Here is a 23,169-nt window from a genome sequence, read left to right as displayed (position 1 = left end):
GGTGTTACTCGGTAGGTACAGTAAATATTTGAAAAACCCTGTTTGCGCTTTCTCGATTTGATCTAGATATCTTAGATCCCAAACTGGCACCCCGTGCAATAGAGTAGAAGAGATCAAACTGTCGTACAAGTGTTTAAACGATTTCCAGTAGTAACTTTTTGCTCTTGCTAGTATTGCGAGAGCCGCTACGGATGAAATTTTTGCTTTGTTTATGGCATTCACTGCTCCGAGTTGTCCGAGCGACGAGCTCGATAGCGAGATTCGCTCGAGAGCGGGTAGTTGTACGTAGTTACAGTCTCGATGTTCTTATCCATATGTCGCGTATACTTAGGATCTAATGCCTTCGGATGGCCCCCATTTTTAAATATTATTATACTGGTTTTAATCGAGTTTACCGTGAGCCCGTTTTCTGCGCAATACTCTCCTAGCACCCTGAGCTTTTTCGCTAAGTCTGTCTGACTCTGGGCTAGTATAACCGTATCGTCGGTATACAGCAGCATCACGATATCGTGGATTCCGTCGATGTTGAGTCCCTCTAGACCCCTTTGTCTGAAGAAATCCTCGAAGTCGGCTATGTATAGAAGGAATACTAGAGGAATGAGAGACTCACCTTAGAGGACTCCTTCCGTAACTGCAAATTCGTTTGAAAAAGCATTTCGACTCCTCACTTGTATTGTTGCTTGGTCGTAAAGAGATTTGATTATTTTTGTCATCTTAGTGCTAATTCCGAGTCTGTACAGTTTCGCCCATAGTTTCTCTTGCGGTATCGAATCAAAGGCTCTCTTGAAATCCACAAAAATCGCGTAGACCTCTCTTTTTCCCAGTCGCAGTTGTAGCTGGATCGCTAAAATTAGTATGAACATGCACTCCGTGCAACCGCGGCCCTTCCTAAAGCCCATCTGCACTTCCGGAAGAAGTCCTCTCGTCTCTACCTACGTATTGTTCTAATCTTTCTTTCAGTATCTGTGTGAAAATCTTTGTTACATTGTTTACCAGTGCTATTCCGCGATAATTTGACGGGTCGTCTTTGTCCCTCTTCTTGAAAATCATTGTGAGCAATACCTTTGCCCACCTGCTTGGGACACTCTCTAGCTCTAAAACAAGATTACAGAGTTTCAAGAGGTACAGGCGTTCGTTAATCGGCAGTAACTTATAGAATTCATTGATAATTTGGTCCGGCCCAGCCACTTTTCCATTCATGCACTTTTCAAGCGTCTTTTGCGATTCCGGTAACGTAATTTGCTCATCTAACATTTGGATGTAAATACCTTCAGGTTCAGAGAGTAAAGGGGTCGCGTCCGTTGCTCTGGGAGTGTATAAGTTTTCGTAAAATTCATTCCATCTGTCAACCGGGAGAGTCGCTTTGTTTTTATTGTTCACTTTAAATTTTCTAACAGCCTTTCAAAAATCTTGAGGTCGTTTGAGGCCTGCAAAGCTTTCTCTAATGGTGTCGTTATATATTTTTTTTTTCTCGCGACTGATGCTCTAAATTTTTTCTTCGCTTCTACATATATGAGCCTTTTTTGTGCATTTGCGTGGTCTCGGACACAGTCTGCTGTGGCCTTACTCAACAGTGATTTGGTATCTTTACACTCGTCCTCGAACCAGGGCTTTCTGAAGGGCCTCAAAAACGGGTCCCTCGTGCTACCAACACTTTGTGCCATTCCCGCAAACTGAGCAGATTGTTTCATGCTTTGTACTAAATTTTCGTATACTTGCTCCGCCGTTTCTGCCAGCGTGATTTCCGGTAATAAATTTGCTCGACTCATTTAGCTTTGGTATAGCTACAATAGCTCACTTGCCCATATTAATCTTGTCCCCCTGTTAGTGTCTCCAAGTTTACTGCCATAATTTTCCTCTATCTCAGCCCCAATTGCGCATCACTGAAAGGTGGTCCAATAGGCCTGCTTCTGTTTCTATCTCAAAATCTTCAATTTCGCTAAGGCTGGATGCCTTTACAAAGACCAGGTCTATCACACTTCTTCCATTTTTACAGTAATAGGTAGGTCTCGCCGGGCGGTCACCCGGCGATCTGCCGTTTACTAGGACATATCCGTTAGTCTGCATAAATTCTGAGAGCGGCGGGCTCCTCGCATTCACTGTTTCATCACAATTTCTCAGCGTACCATAGAAACAGGCGTTAACAAAAATCTCCCCAGGGAGTGCGTCAGACTCACCCACTCTCGCTTTAAACTCACCTCCGATAATGACTGTCCCATCGCCCACCTTTTCCTCCACTTCCCCAACCGCGATTTGGAATAGTTTCCAAGATATGCTTAAACTCGAGCCCAAGGCGAAAGTATATAACTCTAACGGTGAGCACAGTTTCTCTCACTACCGTCCACACAAACAGCCACCACGGACTCATGTCGATGACCTCGGTTTGCATTGTTTTCCTCACCAGCACTGCTAGCCCACCCCTAGTGCACGTTCCAAAAAATTATGCCGCTGTCCCTGGACCTTCTGTGCAGTTTTTTGAAACTTGCGTTGAAGTTGAGGCGCTCGTGTTGGTTGCAGGATCCTCAGTTTCGCGGTTTGGTTTTTTTAGGCCTTTTTTCTTCTTATTCCAATGGTACACTGCTCCATCAATGATGAGCTTCTGATAGCTAATCTTGACGGTGTGCCCTTCAGATCTTCGCTGCTTGCTGAGATCTCTCAAATCCTTTGCGACTTGTCTCTCTTTGAACGTCAGGTCATGGTCGATGAAAACTTCTCTGCCCTTCAGCTTTTTCTTCTGAGTAAAAATTCCTTGTTTTATGTCCCAGCAATCTAATTTGATTCTAATCATATTCTTATTATTCCTGTTTGAGATTATTCTGGGTTTGAGCACTTTGTTTTGCACGTTGAACTCTTTCTGGAAGAACGAATCTACTTCCCCTTTAATATTATCCCGCTGAAATTCTTATCCTATAAGAATGACGTTATTCTTCCTCGTGTCTTTTGCTAGGGCTTCGATTTGACTGAGCAGCCTGCTGGATCTTTCCACTGCCCCTGTGCTTTTTTGAGCTTTTTCAGAGTCGCTCAATCTCTTTTCATTTCTTGTATCTCTCCGTCAAAGCCGCCACTTTTTCTGCGTATTTTTTTTCAATTGCCATGATCTGGTTTTGCAGCTTTTGAATTTCCTGAGTCGTTTCTTCTTTGCACATTCGCAGTTTTCGTTTGAGATCTTCGAAATTGCTTTCGTGCTTCTCGGCGACCGTGGCCAGCTGAGCGGTCATGCTGTTGTATTGCTGCTTATTTTCCTCTCTCATATTGTTGCATTGCTGTTTATTTTCGTCTCGCATATTGTTGAATTCAGCAAGAAGCTTTTCTATGATATCTGGATTTTCTGCTTTACCAGTGTGTTGTGTAGAAGGGTCGCACTCTGCAGCTGAGGGTACTGTTCCTTCTGGTTGGGCAGCTGCGAAAATTTTCTTTGACGGCGTGTCGTTGGGGCTGGTGTCTGGCTCGATCTCTTCTCTTACTTCTCTTTTTTAATATAAATAATTATTATTTTTCCTTAAATTCGGATAGATTTATTAAATTCAAATTGCTTCATTTGAATTCAGGTATTTGGAAATTTTCTTCTTCTTGATTTAAAATCACTTTTTTATTTGAATTTAATTATTTTTCTCTCTAAACATAAAATTTTCGCACGAATCTAAAGTTATTCAAAGTAACTTGACTTATCACAACTCTTCCTAATTCAGTTATATCTCAAATAATTCTCATGATTTCAGTTATCATTTTTAGTGATTCAGTGAATTCTCATTTATTCAGTTATTTTGTGTTAACTCAGGTGAATTGTAATTGATTTACAAACCTATTGACACGTCAATTCAGCGAGTTGTTGTTTCCTCGCATTATTGAAGAATCGTATGTCAATGATGAATTTCAAACTAGTGGAAAAAATATGTTGCAAAGACACAGAAAATGTTCGGAAAGCATAATTCAGATTGATTGAATGACTAATTATGAACCCTAACGGCATATCAACCGTCTAAAATCTCTAGTTTTATGCATACATCGATGATTGGAAGTGTTTTATAACATTAGATCTTAAATCGGCTGATTTATTTCGAGATTTATTTTTATTTTCACTCGTAGATGTGTGTTTGGTAGTATTGTGTAGCTGGGCATTCGCTTATTTTCACACACACAAGTGTGCGTCCGTGGGTGTGCGGCCGGCAGCGTGTGCCGCGGCAACAATACCGAGGTCAGCGCTCGAGAAGGGGTACAACAGCGAGAGAGGGGAGGTGCCGATATTTACTTTGTAACCGAATAATAATAATTCACCCAGACGAACAAAACAGCAATTTCCGTGGCGGCAAATCCAGATGAAATGGTGCAATCTGATTGGCTTAACGCTATCGCTTATAATTCAAAAACTATGCGTCGGATGACCTTCCGGTGAAGAAATTCTCGGTTGCATTACAGTCAGGTATCACGCTGGCTGGTCCGTGTCCCTCAATTTAGGGACACCCTGTATTTATAATCATTGTGCGCGCATTAACTTATACGTATGTACACTGCAACTGTCGGTATTATGCACATGAGTCCCCCAGAAGAGATGTAGTGCGCTACTATCGATATAAGAAAGATTGGAGATATGCGGCAATGAATGTGTTACAAGAGTCGCTGGATCTGGGTATAAATAAAAGGGGGAGGCTGATATTTCAATTAATGATTAAGGATTGTTCTTGTTTGTTGAAAGGATAAAAGGTGTTTTTCTGAGGCAATACACATTTGTAAGCAGTGTCGGTAGGTCAGTTATAGACTGAGTTTGGGGTAATATTCTAGCTTTTGATATGATTTTAGATTTCCAAGTTTCACATACTATTACGGGCAGTGATCATTTCCCGATGATTTTTATATAAAAAGTAATTAACAAACAAAAACTTCCTATAGATATTAACTGGAGATCTCATAGGAACAAGTCTTTTTGCGATATAATTAAGCTTTTGCCAATTCTAAACATGCAAGCCCTGAGCATTGACAAGTTATGCGACCTGTGAGAAATAATATCAGAGAAGCCGCTCAACGCTCAGGAATGGCCAGTGGCTGTAATTGATAAAAGTATAAACCATAGGCCGATAAGGATTGCAATATAGAGAAGCTTGAAGTACGTAAGTTGCTCAAAGTGTGTGAGAAAAATCATTTCCAAAATCCGTCCTAACATTACTACTCAGAATCGAAAAAATTTTGTCGAGAAAAAGTGAAAAAATCAAAGGATGTCTTCAAAAATAAGATCATCTTGAACATTTTAAATGCAAGGAACTGCAAACATTTGTGGTCTGCAATAAATCAAACAAGAAAAAAATACAGTAGAAGCTTAACTATGATGAAACGTGATTCCTGGCCTGATTTCTATTAAAATTATTATGATGATGTCTTTGGTGGGTTCACATAGACGCGGTGACACGGTGCGCGGTCGAGCGGAGTACCAAGGTGGTGCATTCAGAAAACAACACGTAACATAACCTAACTTGAATGGAAGTGTCTAAGCATGCCACAGCGGAAAACGTGCTCCGAAATATAAACGAGTAATAAGAATGGTATAGACATTATTAATTTTTTAATTTTTTTCAATTTTTTTGCCGTCGAGATGCTGTCGCATCTGTAAATCATGAATTCAGATTACGAATATCAACGACAATTGTACGTGTACAGTACTGTACAGCTGCGAACGACGAAAAAAACTGCTTATATTATATTACTTAAACCTTCGTGCGAGAAAAAGAACACGCCGGAATAATACTAGGAACTAGTGGGTCCGGGATATATTTCTACCTGAAACCCGCAAAAATCGAGGAGCAGATTAGGGGCCATACTTAAATTACGTAACAAACGTAAGGGAGGGGAGGGGTCAGACTCGATTGTTACACTTTGTTACGATACGGGGGAGGGGGTCTTTTGATGCTTGTACGTAATTTTTTGAATTGAATGTAAAATTTTTTGATAATTGATAAAAAAATTCAAACTGAATTCCCACGCCAGATTCTGTTATAGCCAATCCTTTAACATTTTGAAACTAGTGCGCTGCTGTTTACAGATTGTAAAGTGTGGAAGATCTGAATGCTGCACAGAGTTTAGGAGTAATTTGAAGTCATTACTTCCTGACGGACATTTGCCACCCCCATATCCCTTGAAAATGACTGATTCAGGTCTGACGATACCACCACCTAATGATAAAACAGAGTTTAAGTTTGCTCCTCTTCTCTTACGTTTGTCATTGAATATGAAGCCAGAATCATCACAATTTTCAATTCTGCCCTATGATTTTTACTGCCCTTCTATTCAGGCTGATCTTGCAAGTAGAATATGTCAGTTTTGTGGATTTTATACTTCATCAAAAAAAGGTGCTCTAAAACATCGAAAAAATGTCCATCCCCGTGGAGCGCCGCTTGAAACTTCGAGAATTAGACCACAACGCGTCATTGCTCGTAGAGGCAAAGAACTACTTTGTCAATTGGAATCACCATTCACTGAAGAAACAGAATGGATTGACATAGAAAGTGTTGATAACGATTGTATCCTACTCGAAAATGACTCAGTACTGGACAGTAAGGATTGTATACCAATAGTTAAAAACGTTGGAGACTGGCTTAACACTCCATGGACCGATGACATTATGTAGTTAAAACTAACTGCTAAAGTCAAATTGCAAATAATATCATGAGTGATAGTAGACTCATCAGTTTCTTACCAAATATTACGTTCAAGTTTTCTAAAAAAAATTTTATAGAAAGATTTATTTTTTATGCGAAATTTTAATAAAATATATTTTAAGTAGAAATAATATAATGCAATAGTTTATAAGAAAAGAATATTAGAAGTTTTTTATCTTAAATTAATAATATAATTGAATAATTAATAATTAATTAATAATTAATAATTAATTAATAATTAATAAATAAAAGAATAATGAAAAATACAAATGATTTTAATAAAATTTTATGCTATTTCGTTATTTGATTCCGAAAAATTACGTACAATTTGGGACGGGGGGAGGGGGGGTTGACATTTTGTTATGATCTGATACACAGGGGGGGTAGGGGTTGAAAAGTTCTTCAAATTCCGTTACGTAATTCAAGTACGGCCCCTTAGCTGATTCTGGAAATGAGGTTGAAAGATACAGAAAAGTACACAAATTACTTGAGAATGCAACCAGAACAGTTTGATACTCTCCTTCAGTTAGTGAGTCCCCGCATAACAAAATCTCATGTGGTTCGAGAACCTATTACAGCTTCGACCAGGTTGGCCCTGAATCTCAGGTATTTTATCGCTGTTATTCAATAACTTACTATCATTTCTAGTATCAAGAGCCCTTATTACTTCATTAATACTTTCTAGCATTTACGCTCATTGTAATGTTATATCCCAATTTTCAGATATTTAGCTTCCGGCGATAGCATGGTTTCCTTGAGTTATGCTTTCCGTATAGGAAAATCAACAGTCACAGGAATAATATCCGACACTTGTGAGGTTTTATGGACAACTTTGAAAGATAAAGTGTTGTTTCAACCATCTGCACATAATTGGCTAAATATAGCAGAACAATTCAAAGATACATGGAATTTCCCAAAGTGTATTGGGGCCATAGATGGAAAACACGTTAACATTGAGGTAAGACGAAACAATCATCATAGACTCAATACCACTCATTTATATTGATCTCGCATCTTCCATAATTGTTGCAGGCTAGACCAAATTCGGGGTCCACCTATTACAACTATAAAGGCAGTCACAGCCTAATGCTCATGGCAATGTGTGATGCTATTTATTGGTTCACCCTTGTTGACATAGGGGCTCAGGGTAGACAGAGTGATGGTGGAGTTTTTCGAAAATCGAATATAGGAAAAGCCTTTAAAAACGAGCTACTCTCATTATTTCTACCCACACTTTCATCAGTTAGGGAAGCATTGCCTTACGTCACGGTAGCAGATGAAGTTTTTTCATTGACAACATATATGTTGTGACAATATCCTAGGGCTAGTTTGACCCCTGAACGGCGGATATTCAATTACCGACTGAGCAGAGCACGAAGAGTAATTGAGAACGTATTTGGTATTATGGTTGCAGGGTGGAAAATATTTCAGAGGCCTATACTTGCTTCAACTGAAACTATAGAGGGAATAATAAAAGCATCTGTCTGTCTCCACAATTGGTTAAAGAAGGATGAAGATTCCACACCTGCCATGAAAAGAACATATTGTCCACCTGTTTTCGCAGATAGCACATCGTCAACTGGTCACATCAATGATGGTCAATGGCGGGCTGAAGTCCCATGTGCTATGGGAATAGCTAAACTCCGTTGAACAGGAAGCAACAGGTACAGCCAAAATGCAAGTATAGTGCGAGAGACATTTACTGATTTCTTCAACAATGAAGGTGCTGTTGAGTGGCAGTAGGCTCTAGCACAAAACAATGATTTTCAAGGATACTTGTATCAGGGAGGATTGAGGTATGCTCAATGACGACATTTGAGATCTGATAATGTCGGAATTTGGTTAATCGATGAAATGCAAAAAATTCTTTCGTTCGCAAAAAAAGTTTGAAAGCAATCACCTGTAAATGAACAGATACGTTTAATTTTAATTGTGTATTAGCCCCAACTCTACAAATTGTATATTCAAATTATTGCTAATTATTGCCTAAAATTATATTATCAGGAAAATTTTTTGAATTTTTGGTGGATAGTAGTACACCTAAAACTCAGTAAAAATATAGCCGACTGTATCGGCCAGGTTTTCCGGAGTTTCCCTATGCCCTCGTGCAAATTCAAGAAGGAAGGAATTGGAAAAAAAGGCAGGCGAGGAGATTGTCAAAAGGGGTAGTACCCCGTATACAAGGTGGAACAAATATTTGAAAAAAAAAATTATATAATGTATCGATCGAATTGTAATGAATAGTCTTTTATATTTGTGAGTTTGTAATAAAATTTGTAAATTTATAGTACATTCAAAATAAAACATTTGTATTTATTTAATAATATGTGGGTTTTCCAAATACTCATTTTGTGCCATATTCCCAACGAAATAGCACTTGCAGCATTTCTATTTCGGCTTGTGCCCGATCACAAGAATTCAGTCTTTTCAAACTAGCTGCCAATCTTGAGCAGAATGCATCTACTTCGTTGACTGCTGGTGGTGTACGAGGGCCTGTAGATGGTCGTGGCATTTGTATCGGCTGCCGAATTGCTTCCAACAAGGCCTTTTCAATATTGGACAACTTATTGCTTCTTCCTACACAAAAACACAGTACACATGTCTCATTACATAGTACATATACTCATTGAATAGTAATTAAAGTTGATTCTGTACTTCTTTTATTTCGTAATCCATCATTTGAACAAGATTGATCAACACTGCTAGTACTGGGGCTGCTCGGTGGGAGATCCAAGACATCATACTCATCATTCTGGTCATTCTAGTTATCTGCGCTTTGCGAAGATGATGCAGAAAAGTTCAAGTTCGATGTTGTCCTGAGAATGTGTAACATATTTTATATTGAATTCTGTACGCAATGTACAAAGCAACTGATACTAACTGTCTATTTTCTAGCGAGTCATCCAAGAACTGCATCAGGGCATAATTTTTATACTTTGGTGGATTTTTCTTCTGAGAAGCTGACCCACTGGGTACATATTTATGGATCTTTTTCTTGGTTTTTATATATTTGTCACGTTCATTTTTCCACTTCTTTGGTAATTCTTTCAAGGGGATCCGACCTATATTATGGTGATATAGAGTATTTTTTCTTCACATGTGCACACAATACATATTACCTCTAGGGCTATCGAATATTTTCTGCCAACAACCATCACGCTTTAAACGACTTCGCTGATCAATTTCTAGACGGTGGTCGTACAATGGTGGATACTTTTGCACTTCAGCAATCAGCAGCTCATCGAAGCCGATTTGTGGAATAGATCCAGCTTCTTCGTTACACGTTTCAACTGAAAGGAATATCATTGTGTATATTAACGTATACTTGAAACTATTGTCTGATGTTCAAATGTAACTGAACTAATTTTACCTGAGAACAATACTCCGTTCTCGTCAACACGAACATCGTCCATTTGCCCAAGAAAACACCTATGAAACTCTGTTTCGTCTGCTTCCACTCGGTCGGAGCAAAACTTACAAGTCATATACTCCTGCAATCATATAACATTTATGTATGTACATATTATTCTATGACCAATTTTTATATGTAGCTGTACGGACAAACAACAGGTGTAACAACAGATGAAAACAACTTTTTAACGAAATTCATTGAGTTAATTTCGTATATATGAGGCATTATATGAATATATCGCGAAAAAACTATTGAATATTATAAATTCTTATTATTTCAAATATTAAGAAGTATTATTTTTGAAATCTTGTACTTACCATAGTCCCTTTGCTTATTACTTTAATTTAATCAGATATAATCACAAACAAAGCAACCGGCACAGGATAACTCCGCCTAACCACACCTAACCAAACCACACCTAACCAATAAAAAGAGGTAGAAAGAGAGGTCCGATTCCCACTCCGCCGAACCACTGGCTCCGCTCCACTGAAAATATAAATAGACTTTATTTATGGCGGAGCGACCGCGACAACGCGCGGAGCAGATTTCAAGCATTTTGATTAGTTACGCTCGACCGCGCAGTGCACCACCGCGTTTATGTGAACCCGGCATTAGAGTTAGAATATAATTACGATTATTTTACGATACGAGAAGTTCTGGAGCGTGAATCACCGATCGCAATAATGGAGGTAAGCGAACCTTTGAGTGGAAGTAAGTGCAAGAGCGGTAAAGCGCCCGGAAAAAATAGTATTACTAACGACTTCCTTGAAAATTTGCCTAAAAATTGGAGGCTTTTAACAAACGTCTTGTTTAATAAAATACTCGAGCAAGAGTATACGCCCGCGATATGGTCAAATATTACTGTGAAAATTCTATACAAAAACAAAGGCGATAGATCTGAGCCCTCGAGTTACATGCCGATAGCGGTGATCGACTGTTTAGCCAAAGTTTTCCCAGGCATACTGAATAGGAGAATAAATAACTGGTGCGAATCAAATTCACTTTTACCTGAAAGTGCTACGCGGGTTTTTGGAAAACCAGATAATATCTGGTCAATATTTTCACCCCCAAATCAATAGTTCAGTTAAACATCCGGAAACCTAAGGAAAAAGTGTATTAGTAATACGTCTGTTCACAGACTTTCATCTTTCGTTACTCGCGCTTGCTTGCTCGACGACTTTCATCACGCGTCCGAGCCCCTTCCTATATAACGCAGCGTGACCGTCTTGGAGCCTGTGTTTCTCAATTTGTGCGCCAAAGACCGGAGCGCTGCAATCTCCGTGGCCGGTGTGCAACAAAGAGAGGAATATAGGGCAGCCGTCTTTTACTCCGTGCGCTTGCGTGCTAGGCTTGCAGATTTGTATTTTTGATGAGTTATTTATTCTAGTTACCGCGCATGCGTACTAAGTAGGCCTCTCCCTCACTAGCGCTAGCGGCGAAAATTCACAACATCGGCTTCATTTTCGAGCACGGTTTTACAGCCGGAGTGCCCAGACCTGTGTAAACGACCGTGCTCTGTATCTAAGACTAGGTAAACTCACTGCATATATCGGCCATCTTTACTGTCAGCTAAGATATTGCAACTAAAGTTTGGCAACGTGGTGGTCAAAAGTGAATCGACGGTTTAACTCGCACAATGAGCACTGTGCCGCTTTTTCACAATCTTGTTGAATATAAATATGCTTTTATTATGCATTAAATAAATAGTTATTAATTACAAGTATATCTAACGATAGTAAACATTTCAAACAGAGAATTGGTAAAGTTTGAAGTCACAATGACCCATATAGTTATGTATATTACGATTTTTGTTTCAAAAGCGACGTCACGCGCACAGCGCGAGTAACGAAAGATGGAGGCGCCGTTCGTTTCAGTTAGCCATTCTAGGCTATGGCACAAGCTACAGACGTTGAGTATCAGTTCAATCAGTCCGCGAATATGAAGATCAAAGAGGGGATGGGAAACCTCTGAGTCGGTGAAAATCACTTAAGACATTTTGCAAGGCGAAACTCTTTCAACCATTTTGTTTTTTGACTCACTACTGATTTGGAAGGATTTTTGGTAAAAAGGGGAATAAGGGGAATCTCAGTCATGCATTTAAAGGAAATCTTATCGATAGAATATTATTATGCGCATGATATTGTGATCTTTGCCGATTCTCATATCTATATGAAAAAATCATTTCCAGCCTCTATGAATATTGCCAGATCAACAAACTAAAAACGAATGCAGAAAAAACCAAGGTGTATTATTCCAAGAAGGTGGATATCAACATGAAAAGAAGTACGCCGCGGTTTACTTTGGAGATCAAGAAATTCAGTATGACAAGAATTATGGATATCCAGGGGTTAAAGTGTTTCACAATCAGTGACTAGATTATGAATTGACTTCGAAGCAAATAACAAGAATAAGCTGGAGCATTAAGTGTTGCCGCAAACTCGTGCCGTGGTGGAGGAAAGGTTCAGTAAAAGAAGTGACACTTATAAAACAGTTCACGATGTCTTTATAATTGAAGAACACTTTGATTGTTACTTGTTCTGCAACTCGATACAACGAAAGGAACAAGAGAAAAAAGAAACTCTGCTTACAACTTTACAGTCACACATGCGAGGCGATACTGGCAAGAGAGAGGAAACGCTGGTTCCAATCCTCATGGCTCAGTGGTTGCGTGCGCAACCCGAGCTGTGGACAGAGAGTTCTCCGTCCCTGAGCGCGAAAGTCAAACGTCAACTGTAAGTATAGCAGCCGTGAACCTAATACACGGTTTAAAATTAGACTCCTGGAACGTGTACGAAAGCTTATTTGAGTCATTAGTACAGTAAATTCTGACTTATGGTACTTCGATATAGAGGCTAAATTACCTAGAAGACTTACAATTAGAAAAGGTACAGCTGCTTATGACAGGAAATTAAAACTCTTCCTCGGCGTCAAAAGTCGAATTGACTCCTCGAAAACTCAATCAACCCTCGAACCCTGATAATCGACACTCACCCTGTAGGTAGAAAATTAGTAAAAACATAATCGTCATCTGTATTGTCAACGTATAAATTGGACCAAGTATTACGCTCTACGAGGAAAGACTCGCACTGTATTTGACCGCAAAATAAGCACCCCTACCTGCACTTATTGTAGCAGATCGGCAGCAAAGCGAAGACGCTAGATCGGCGCAAACTAGCTGCGCATAATAAAGACACTTACAGCACTGAAACTTTGCTAAAACGTTGCAGCAACGTAACTTTGTAATATTGGCAATGTTGCGATTATATTGCGCAATGTTGCCACAACTTTCCTGCAATGTTGTAGCAATGTCTCTATGTCCGCGTTTATTGCATAATATCTGCAATGTTTCTGTAATATTCCCAAAATTCCTGCAATTTTGCGAAATTCCTACAATATTGCAAAATTCCTGCGCTATAATATTGCGATTTTTGTAATTCATACGTCACTTTCAAAAAAATTATACAATCTGGATAGAAACTTATTTATTTTGACTTAGAAAATATTTTTCGTATTGTTTTATATGTACAGGTATTCGCAGCGATTAATATATACAGGCAGATAACAATGTGCTTGAAAATATTCAACGATACGTATATGTATATATATACATACATATATATATATATATATACATATATATAGTATCACAAATCTCGTTTAATAATTCCATTTTAAAATGTATTTAGTGAATGGAAGGATATTTCATTTGAAATTAAACTCTCGATGGGTCCACCGTATCAAGCGTCAAGCGTTATCAGCAAGCTATGAGTATAGCTGAATGATGGTATCTTAGCAACAGAAAAATGGTTTGTTTATAACAACGCTTGGACGAAATCGACAGTTACGGGTTAGCTAGAGAGCATACCAGACGTGTCGGGATCGTCACGCTAAATATGAATAATCGACGCCCAAATGAACACTTCACATCCTCTCCGCCTTTCCGAGGCTTTACGCCGACATATATATATGTCAAGGATAATGAAATGAATAAAGAGGAGGATTATCACCGCTTTCTTCTATTCGGTCTCCAGAGAAACTACGGCAAAGATCAATAACAGAATAAACATTGAGCATTTTGGATCTTGTTATAAACGTTGAATTTCAAAAGCTTTGTTCAATGAGTTAAGTTCCGTTTTTATCTTGTAAAAGAATAAAAAGGTGGTTCATCATGCGTCCCATACGCAAAACACAAAGTTCGCGAGTGTTATCTGGCCATTCTCCGACATCAGAAGTGGGATACCGAAGGGACGCGGAACCATCCATTTCAGAATTACCGTCCGGGACTCCTCAACGCAATTCTGATACTTCGGAAGATCGTTGGCAAATTTTGTTTGAGAATCAAAATAAAAATATGATGGAGTTAATTCGAAAAATGCAAAGTCCAATTGCTGATTCTCATCATGAAGTTACTTTTCCGCTATTCAATCCGGATGAGCAAAATATCAATGCACAAGCTTGGTGCTCGACAGCTAGCTTGTGTATGCAAGAACAGGAACTTCAAGGGAGCAAGTTAGTAAATGCGTTGAGTAAAGCTATGAAAGGATCAGCTGCATTTTGGTTTCCTCAAATCAGCTTTAACGGAATGACTTGGGAACAATTTAAAAACATTTTTCTCGCGCGATATGAAATTATTGAAACTCCCGCGGCGACGTTACTTTCGTTATATTCTGGACAGCCAAATGAAGATGAAAATATCGCTGCATATTCAAGTCGAGTTTTAAGTGTTCTTATTCCACGACTACAACTGATGAATTCCGAAGAAATTGCTATTTCGATTGTTCTTTCTCATGTGGCTCAGTTGGATCCACGTTTAAAACGTTTGGCTCTTACTACGGAAATAAGTTCTCGAACGAAGTTACAACAAGAACTTATGGCAGTTGATTACCGAAAAAGAGCTTTTCCTTTTTCTCAAGCCAGAGAGGGCTCATCGTTCGATTCCAAACGACTGAGAACTTATGTATCCTCATTAAAATGCTTTCACTGTGGAAAATTTGGACACAAAATATCGGAGTGTCGAAGTCGTTCATTGAGCACTATCCCGGACAACTTTGGAAATCTTTCAAAGAAAATACCCTCCACCGCTGTGAAATCTTCTGTGACGTGCTTCAAATGTGGAGAAGTTGGACATGTTTCTACAAGCTGCAAGAAGTCTTCTGGATCTGGACAAAATACCCTTGCTCAAGGTCAAATGGAGCGTCGTGTTAATTCGTGTTCTATTCAACCGACTTTTGGCGAGTTACTACATTCCGGTGAGAAGTTTTCATTTTGTTTTGATTCCGGTGCTGAATGCTCTCTGATTAAAGAAAGCATTGCTAAAAAATTTTCAGGAAAACGTCAGAACTTTGTAGTCATTCTTTCCGGTATCGGTCCTTCCAGTATTCAAAGTGTCATTCAAATCTTGGCACAAGTGACTATAAATGATCATTGCCTGGAAATTTTAGTTCATGTGATTCATGATGATTTTCTTAGTACTGAAATTCTTGTTGGAAGAGAAATATTATCTCTTGGTTACTCAATAGAAATGACAGTTGACAGTTTAGTTCTAAAAAGAATTCCGAGGGTTAATGTTTGTGAAGTAGACTATCATTCATTTAATTTTGACGAAATAAAAACAGACGGTTCTGAACTTGACAAACGTCTCTTGGTTGATGTTTTAAACAAATTTCGTTCAACTTTCGTCATAGGAACACCTAAATCTAGAGTAACGACCGGACAACTTGAAATTCGTTTGCTAGATCCTAACCGAACCGTGCAAAGACGACCTTATCGTCTTTCGACTGTTGAACGTCAAATAGTGCGAGATAAAATCAAGGAATTACAAGAGGAGAATGTCATCAGGCCCAGTTGTTCTCCTTTTGCTAGTCCCATTATTTTAGTTAAAAAAAAAGATGGTTCTGATCGAATGTGTGTTGATTATCGAGAGCTTAACAATAATACGGTGGCTGATAAATATCCGTTACCGCTTATTGCTGATCAGATAGATAGACTAGGAGGTGCTCATTATTTTACATCTCTTGATATGGCTAGCGGTTTTCACCAAATTCCTATTCACCCAGATTCTATTGAACGGACTGCTTTTGTTACTCCTGACGGGCAGTACGAATATTTAGCAATGCCTTTTGGTTTGAAAAATGCACCTTCTGTTTTTCAGCGAGCAATTAACAAAGCTTTGGGAGATCTAGTGAATACGTCTATTATTTGTTATATGGATGATATTCTCATCCCATCAGAAACAATTATTGAGGGTATTCGAAAATTAGAAATTGTTTGAGGGGCTTTGACTAAAGCTGGATTTTCAGTCAATCTAAAGAAATGTTCATTTTTGAAAACGAAAATAGAATTTCTTGGTTATCAAGTTTCGGTAGGAGAAATTCGACCAAATCCTCGCAAAGTTATCGCGTTGACTGCACTCCCACCTCCTCAAACTGTTACTCAACTTAGACAATTTATTGGACTTGCCTCGTATTTTCGGCAATTCATAAAAGGGTTTTCTAAACTTGTTTGTCCTTTGTATAAACTTACTAATGGAAAGGGTAGGATTGATTGGGAACCTGAATTTGAGGAAATTCGAACAAAAATTGTTTCTCACCTGACGAGTTCTCCTCTTTTAATGATTTTTGATCCAAATTTTACTATAGTGTTACGGGGTAGATTGCGTAGGCTCCGATGAGCGGTAATCGGAGCTTACTCCACGCCCAGCCAAGGTGTTATTTGGCTATTGTAGGGTCCGTTCACGTCGACTATGCACTCGCGTGCTACTACTCCCAATGCAGGAAGGGAATGGAATAGAAAGGGATCGGTATTAAGGGAAGGTAAACGATTTAAAGTATATGATTGTTTATTCGTGGTCAATGCAACGGAGTCGGTCAAGGGAAAAAGGGTACGGTCTTGATTTAGAGGGATAGGTGTCTTGCTTGAGTGCTGGGATGGATCTGCCTGCTTCTGCCGGATGTAGCAGGCAAGCTAGCCGCGAGTTACAGGAGAACCTGCCGACTCGCGAACGATAAGGGTAGATTACAGAGCGTAAGGTAACTGAGAGCGTGGGAAAGGAATATGAAGTCTGGAGGACGTAACAATAGAATTACATACAGATACTAGCTCAGTTGGTTACGGTGCAATTTTCATCCAAAAAGTTGGTGGAAAGGCCCATGTTGTAGCTTATTTTAGCAAAAGAACTATAGAAATAGAGTCGCGATATCATTCGTATGAATTGGAAACACTTGCTGTTGTGAATGCTATCAGGCATTTTCGGCATTATTTACATGGTCGAAAATTCACAGTAGTTACAGATTGTAATTCTCTCAAGGCATCTCGTGCGAAACTTGACTTATCCCCAAGAGTTTATAGATGGTGGGCATTTTTACAGTCATTCGACTTTGATATTGTTTATCGAGAAGGAAAAAATCTATCACATGCAGATTTCTTTTCTCGAAATCCTTTACCTGAGAATGACAAACTGAATATTGAAACTGTTGAGCAAAAACGTATAAATTTTTCAAAAATTTCTCACGGTTGGTTACAAGCGGAGCAGCAGAAGGATGCCGAAATTCGTGATCTTATTTCTAAATTAGAAAACGATGAGCTTGACTCAAATGTTTCTAATACATACGAACTTAGTAGCAATACAAGGGGGGTTCTGGATAGAAACACCTTCTTTACCGACCAAGCCGACCAGTCCGCCTGTTATCGACGGCAGCCATTTTTTTTTTGATGGCGGCCATTTTGATTTTTCCGATGGGCGGGCAATTTTGACGATGGCCATTTTGACGGCAGCCATTTTTGATGGCGGCCATGACTTTTTCGATGGCGGCAATTTTGACGATGGCCATTTTGACGGCGGCCATTTTTGGCAATTTTGACGATGGCCATTTTGACGGTGGCCATTTTTGATGGCGGTCATGATTTTTTTCGATGGCGGCAATTTTGACGGCGGCCATTTTTGATGGCGGTCATGATTTTTTCGATGGCGGCCATTTTGACGGCGGCCTTTTTTTTTTTTTTGATATATAACCAATAGTTTGCCTCAGGCGAAAAATAATATTTTCCACGTACTTCGAATACATTCTTTTACGTTAATGGACCGGATGGTGACATCGCGATTAGATAGACAGGGAATGCCGATGACGATCCGTAAACTTTCACGCTAATAGTACGTACTTCGAATACATTCTTTTACGTTAATGGACCGGATGGTGACATCGCGATTAGATAGACACAAAAAAATAATATTTTCCACGTGCTTCGAATACATTCTTTTACGTTAATGGACCGGATGGTGACATCGCGATTAGATAGACACAAAAAAAATAATATTTTCCACGTACTTCGAATACATTCTTTTACGTTAATGGACCGGATGGTGACATCGCGATTAGATAGACACAAAAAAATAATATTTTCCACGTACTTCGAATACATTCTTTTACGTTAATGGACCGGATGGTGACATCGCGATTAGATAGACACAAAAAAAAACAATATTTTCCACGTACTTCGAATACATTCTTTTACGTTAATGGACCGGATGGCGCCATCGCAATTAGATTTCGCGCTAATAGTTTGCCTCAGACGAAAAAAATAATATTTTCCACGTACTTCGAATACATTCTTTTACGTTAAACGACCGGATGGTGACATCGCAATTAGCATAAAAGAGACCGGGTCAGCGTAGAGCGGTCATTCTAGAGGAAGCTTCACAACTCTATCTTTGTCAAGTGTGTGCGTGGTCGAAAGAAGAAGAAACATGGATTCCGAAAAGTGTTTGAAATTAATACAAATTATGGAAACGGCGTTCAAGATTTTATCTGAAAAATCGTCACCGGCAGAAATTGCAAAATGGATTCGATTCGGAACCCAAAATACCAGGCTTTTGAATAAAATCTTACGCAACAACGCCTCAACGATCGGGGAGAAGACAAGAATTTTGACTACAATTGGAATTCTGAAATCGTTGACAGTCAAATTTCAACAATTTCAAAAAGTGGGTGACGGATTACGAAGCCGACGAAGAAGCGATCGAGTACGGTGGGAAGATTTGGAGACAGCTTTCGAGAGTCGAATTCGAACGGGAGCCATTATCAATCTGCGGCATAAAGATTTGAACAGGTTTTTGGAAGATGCGAAACACCTCGTCGTTGCAAGACTGAAGAAAATGCTACGAAAAGTGGGAAGTTTAAAGGCAAACTGTGTCTTGTGTTGTAAATTCAATGTAACGAAAAACGCTGAACATGTTGAGGAAATGAAATATTTTAACACCAGAAACCAAATCATCCTCCAGCCAGCTGACATACACGGGTGGTTCGAAGAGAACGTAAAGCAAAAAGTGTTGGCCAAGGTGGAAGATTTTCAAGAGAGAGACTCTGGTTGGTCGCTGACCGAAATAATCAATTTGACTGTAAATATCAACAAGTACGTGCCACTGCGAGGCGGTGTGTTCACATACACACCACTACCCAAAGATATTCAAGATAAGAAGGCTGTCGTCAACATCCGCAACGGAGACGCGTATTGCTTTCTCTGGTCGGTCACCGCAGCCCTCTTTCCAGCCAACAACAATCCCAGCGAAATCACTTCGTATCCGCATTTCAGCTCAGTGCTACAATACGGAGGTTTGCATTTTCCAATGTCTTTAGACCAGATTCCAAAATTTGAGAAACTTAACAAACTCTCAATTAACGTTTACGGTATAGATAGTGCGGAAAAACAAAAGCGTAGTGAAATTGTACCCATTTATTTGAGTCGAAACAAGTCTGATAAGCCTACAATCCATCTTTTAGTAATAGAGTCTGAAAACGACGACGACGACGATGATAGTATGGAAAATATTGAAAAGAATGTAACACATCATTTTGCATGGATTCGGAATTTATCGCGGTTGACAAGTTCCCAAATTTCTAAACATAAATGTCGTACATGGTTGTGCGATAGGTGTCTATCACACTTCCAATCTGAAAGGTGTTTGATCAAGCACAATGTAGATTGCATGAATTTGAATAAAACCAAAGTTATCTTGCCAACAGAAGAGGACAAGATTCTCAAATTTAAAAATTTCAAGCACAAAGAAACCGTTCCGTTCTGCGTTTACGCAGATCTAGAATGTTTACTGCAGCCCACACATGAAAGTTTTGGGGAAAATAGAACAATTTATCAGAAGCATCTTCCGTATAGTATAGCTTACTATCTGCATTGCGCGTTTGACGATTCGCTTTCAGAATTCAAAATTAATCGCGGAGAAACTTGCATCCAATGGTTTGTAAACGAGTTAAAGGAATTGGCACTTTCGTTAGAGGGATATTACAAGACTGTTGTACCGATGGAACCACTAAATTTCAATCAGATCAACGAATTTGATTTGTCGGCGGTCTGTCATATTTGTGAAAAACCGTTTACGCCCACAGACGTGAAACATCGGGATCACTGTCATTTCACGGGAAAGTACCGTGGTGCTGCTCACCGCAGCTGTAATCTAAATTACCAAAATTCGCACACCATCCCAGTGATATTCCACAATCTTTCGGGTTACGATGCGCATTTTCTGATCAAAGCTCTGGGTAAGTCATTCGAAGGTACTGTTCAACTATTACCTGTCAACAAAGAAAAGTACATTTCCTTCACTAAATTCGTTAAGGGAACGGATGTAACGTTCCGTTTCATAGATTCATACCGTTTCATGCCTAGCAGTCTCGATAAATTATCATCGTATCTGGACGATTGCCGAAAAACAATAACACGTAAATTCTACAGTAGCTTGAACAAATTTCGGTTATTGACTAGGAAAGGTGTCTTCCCGTACGAATACATAGACAGTTGGGAGAAGCTCGAGGAGAAACATTTACCAGCCAAAGAACAGTTTTATTCAAAATTAAACGACCGGAATATATCAGACGACGATTACGCACACGCGTGCGACGTATGGCAAACTTTTAACGTCCAAACTTTGGGAGAGTATTCGGACTTGTATTTACAGACGGACGTGTTTTTACTGGCTGACGTTTTTCAAAATTTTCGACAGAATTGTTGGACGACGTACAAACTGGACCCGTTACATTACTACACAGCGCCCGGTCTGTCGTTTGATGCAATGTTAAAATGTACAGGCATCGAACTCGAGCTTCTCACCGACATAGACATGGTTATGTTTATCGAAAAAGGTATTCGTGGTGGTGTATCACAGTGTTCGAACAGATATGCAAAGGCCAACAACAGGTACATGGGAGAGGAATTCGATCCTGAGATCGAAGAATCTTATCTCATGTACTTTGACGTTAATAATTTGTACGGTGCTGCTATGAGCTTTGCTCTGCCATACAGTTCCTTCGAATGGGTATCAGACTTCAGACAATGCGACGTTCTTACCATCTCGGACGATGCAGAGTTTGGTTACGTGCTGGAGGTAGATTTGGAATATCCTGCGGAACTGCATGAAACTCATAAGGATTTACCATTGTGTCCGGAGCACTATGTACCTCCGATTTCGACCAATAAACAGCCAAAATTGACGCCCACGCTATTTTCCAAGAAAAACTACGTTGTTCACTACAGCGTTTTGAAACAATGCTTACAATTAGGCTTAAAATTACTTCAAATTCACAGAGTTCTCAAATTCAGGCAAACCCCGTGGCTCAAAAAATATATAGATTTGAATACCGATTTGCGAAAAAAATCCGACAACGAATTTGAGAAAAATTTTTACAAGCTAATGAACAACGCAGTTTTTGGTAAAACTATGGAAAACGTGCGAAAGTACAGAGATGTTCGATTGATCACCGAATGGGATGGACGGTACGGTGCGAGAGCTACCATAGCCAAGCCTAATTTTCACAGCTGCACCGTTTTCGACAAAGAGATGGTTATCGTCGAAATGAATAAGACGAAAGTCAAATTGAATAAACCATTGTATGCAGGTTTTTCCATTCTGGATCTATCTAAAACATACATCTATGATTTTCATTACAATTACATTAAGCAGAAATTTGGCAACCGAGCAAAATTAATGTACACGGATACCGACAGTTTGATTTACAATTTTACCGTTCCCGACATATACGAACACATGAAGGAGGACTTGCACAAATTCGACACGTCGGATTATCCTCTTGACAACGTTTACGGAATACCTCGAGCAAACAAAAAAGTTCTCGGCTTGATGAAAGACGAGAATAACGGGAAAATCATGTCGGAATTTGTAGGCTTACGAGCTAAATTGTACGCATTCCGAGTCTTGGGAGATGAAAAAGACAACAAACGTGCCAAAGGTGTTAGAGGATCAGCGTTAAGAAAAATAACCTTCAACGATTATTTGGACTGTGCGTTGAAACGTGAAAATCTATCCTCAAATCAGCATTTGATCATGAGTCGAAAGCATGAGGTATATACCGTAGAACAGCAGAAAGTAGCACTGAGCTGGAATGACGACAAGCGGATCGTGTTTCAAAACACGACCGATACGCTTCCGTGGGGTTACAAGCCTGCACCGTAGCTTTATAAATTACCGTAATCTGTGTAAGACTTAATTTATAACTGTACCATGATGTATTATTATGTAGAGCTTAATTTTTTCAACTGTACCATGATGTATAAAATAGTATTATTATGCAGGATGGTTAATAAGAACGCTCCGAAGTATAAAAAAAAATTTGTACAACGATGCATATGTCTGTTGATTGTCTAAAAAAAAAAACAAAGATGTATACTTGTCATGTGTCGGGTATGAAATAAAGAGACACATACCTTTTTTACAAAAAAAATTTATTTATTCAAAAGTTACATGTCCGATTCGTTTATCCAACTGTTGTGTGTATTGTCAAAACCTAACCATTTAACGTATATTTTTCTTCCACGCTTCTTGAGCACCTTCTCCACCAGATAGATATCCGGATGCTTAACCTTGAGGAGCTCTTGTTCGTAGAAACCACCAGCGATGGGTTGATCTCGGTAGTCTTTGAGCTTGTACGTCACAGGATGAGTATTTTCCACTCGGCTTATCGTGAATATTTCAGTCGTCCAATTGGGAGTGTAACCTTTCTCGAAGACATTTTTGAATTTGCTGATTCGAACTTTGTCGCCAGATTTGAATTTTGCCGATATGGTAGGTATCGCTCGAAGCCCTCC

The 23,169-nt window shown here is 39.2% G+C and overlaps 2 protein-coding genes across 2 annotated transcripts in view; one reads left to right on the top strand and one right to left on the bottom strand.

Moving 5' to 3' along the window:
- LOC124175102 (sodium-dependent neutral amino acid transporter B(0)AT3) overlaps window positions 1–23,169 on the bottom strand; it is a 554,844-nt gene that overhangs the window by 491,514 nt on the left and 40,161 nt on the right. The gene's annotated exons all lie outside the window — the stretch shown is intronic.
- LOC124175568 (putative nuclease HARBI1) lies at window positions 7,099–8,297 on the top strand. The gene is made up of 4 exons (XM_046555966.1): window positions 7,099–7,253; window positions 7,371–7,605; window positions 7,680–7,794; window positions 8,062–8,297. Exons 1-4 carry the CDS (start codon window positions 7,099–7,101, stop codon window positions 8,295–8,297), a joined length of 741 nt encoding a protein of 246 aa, XP_046411922.1.

This window comes from Neodiprion fabricii, chromosome 2, assembly GCF_021155785.1.
Source record: "Neodiprion fabricii isolate iyNeoFabr1 chromosome 2, iyNeoFabr1.1, whole genome shotgun sequence".
In the NCBI taxonomy this organism is placed as follows: domain Eukaryota; kingdom Metazoa; phylum Arthropoda; class Insecta; order Hymenoptera; family Diprionidae; genus Neodiprion; species Neodiprion fabricii.
The sequence above is the reverse complement of the archived record's forward strand: the minus strand, read 5'-3'. Positions and strand labels throughout refer to the sequence as shown.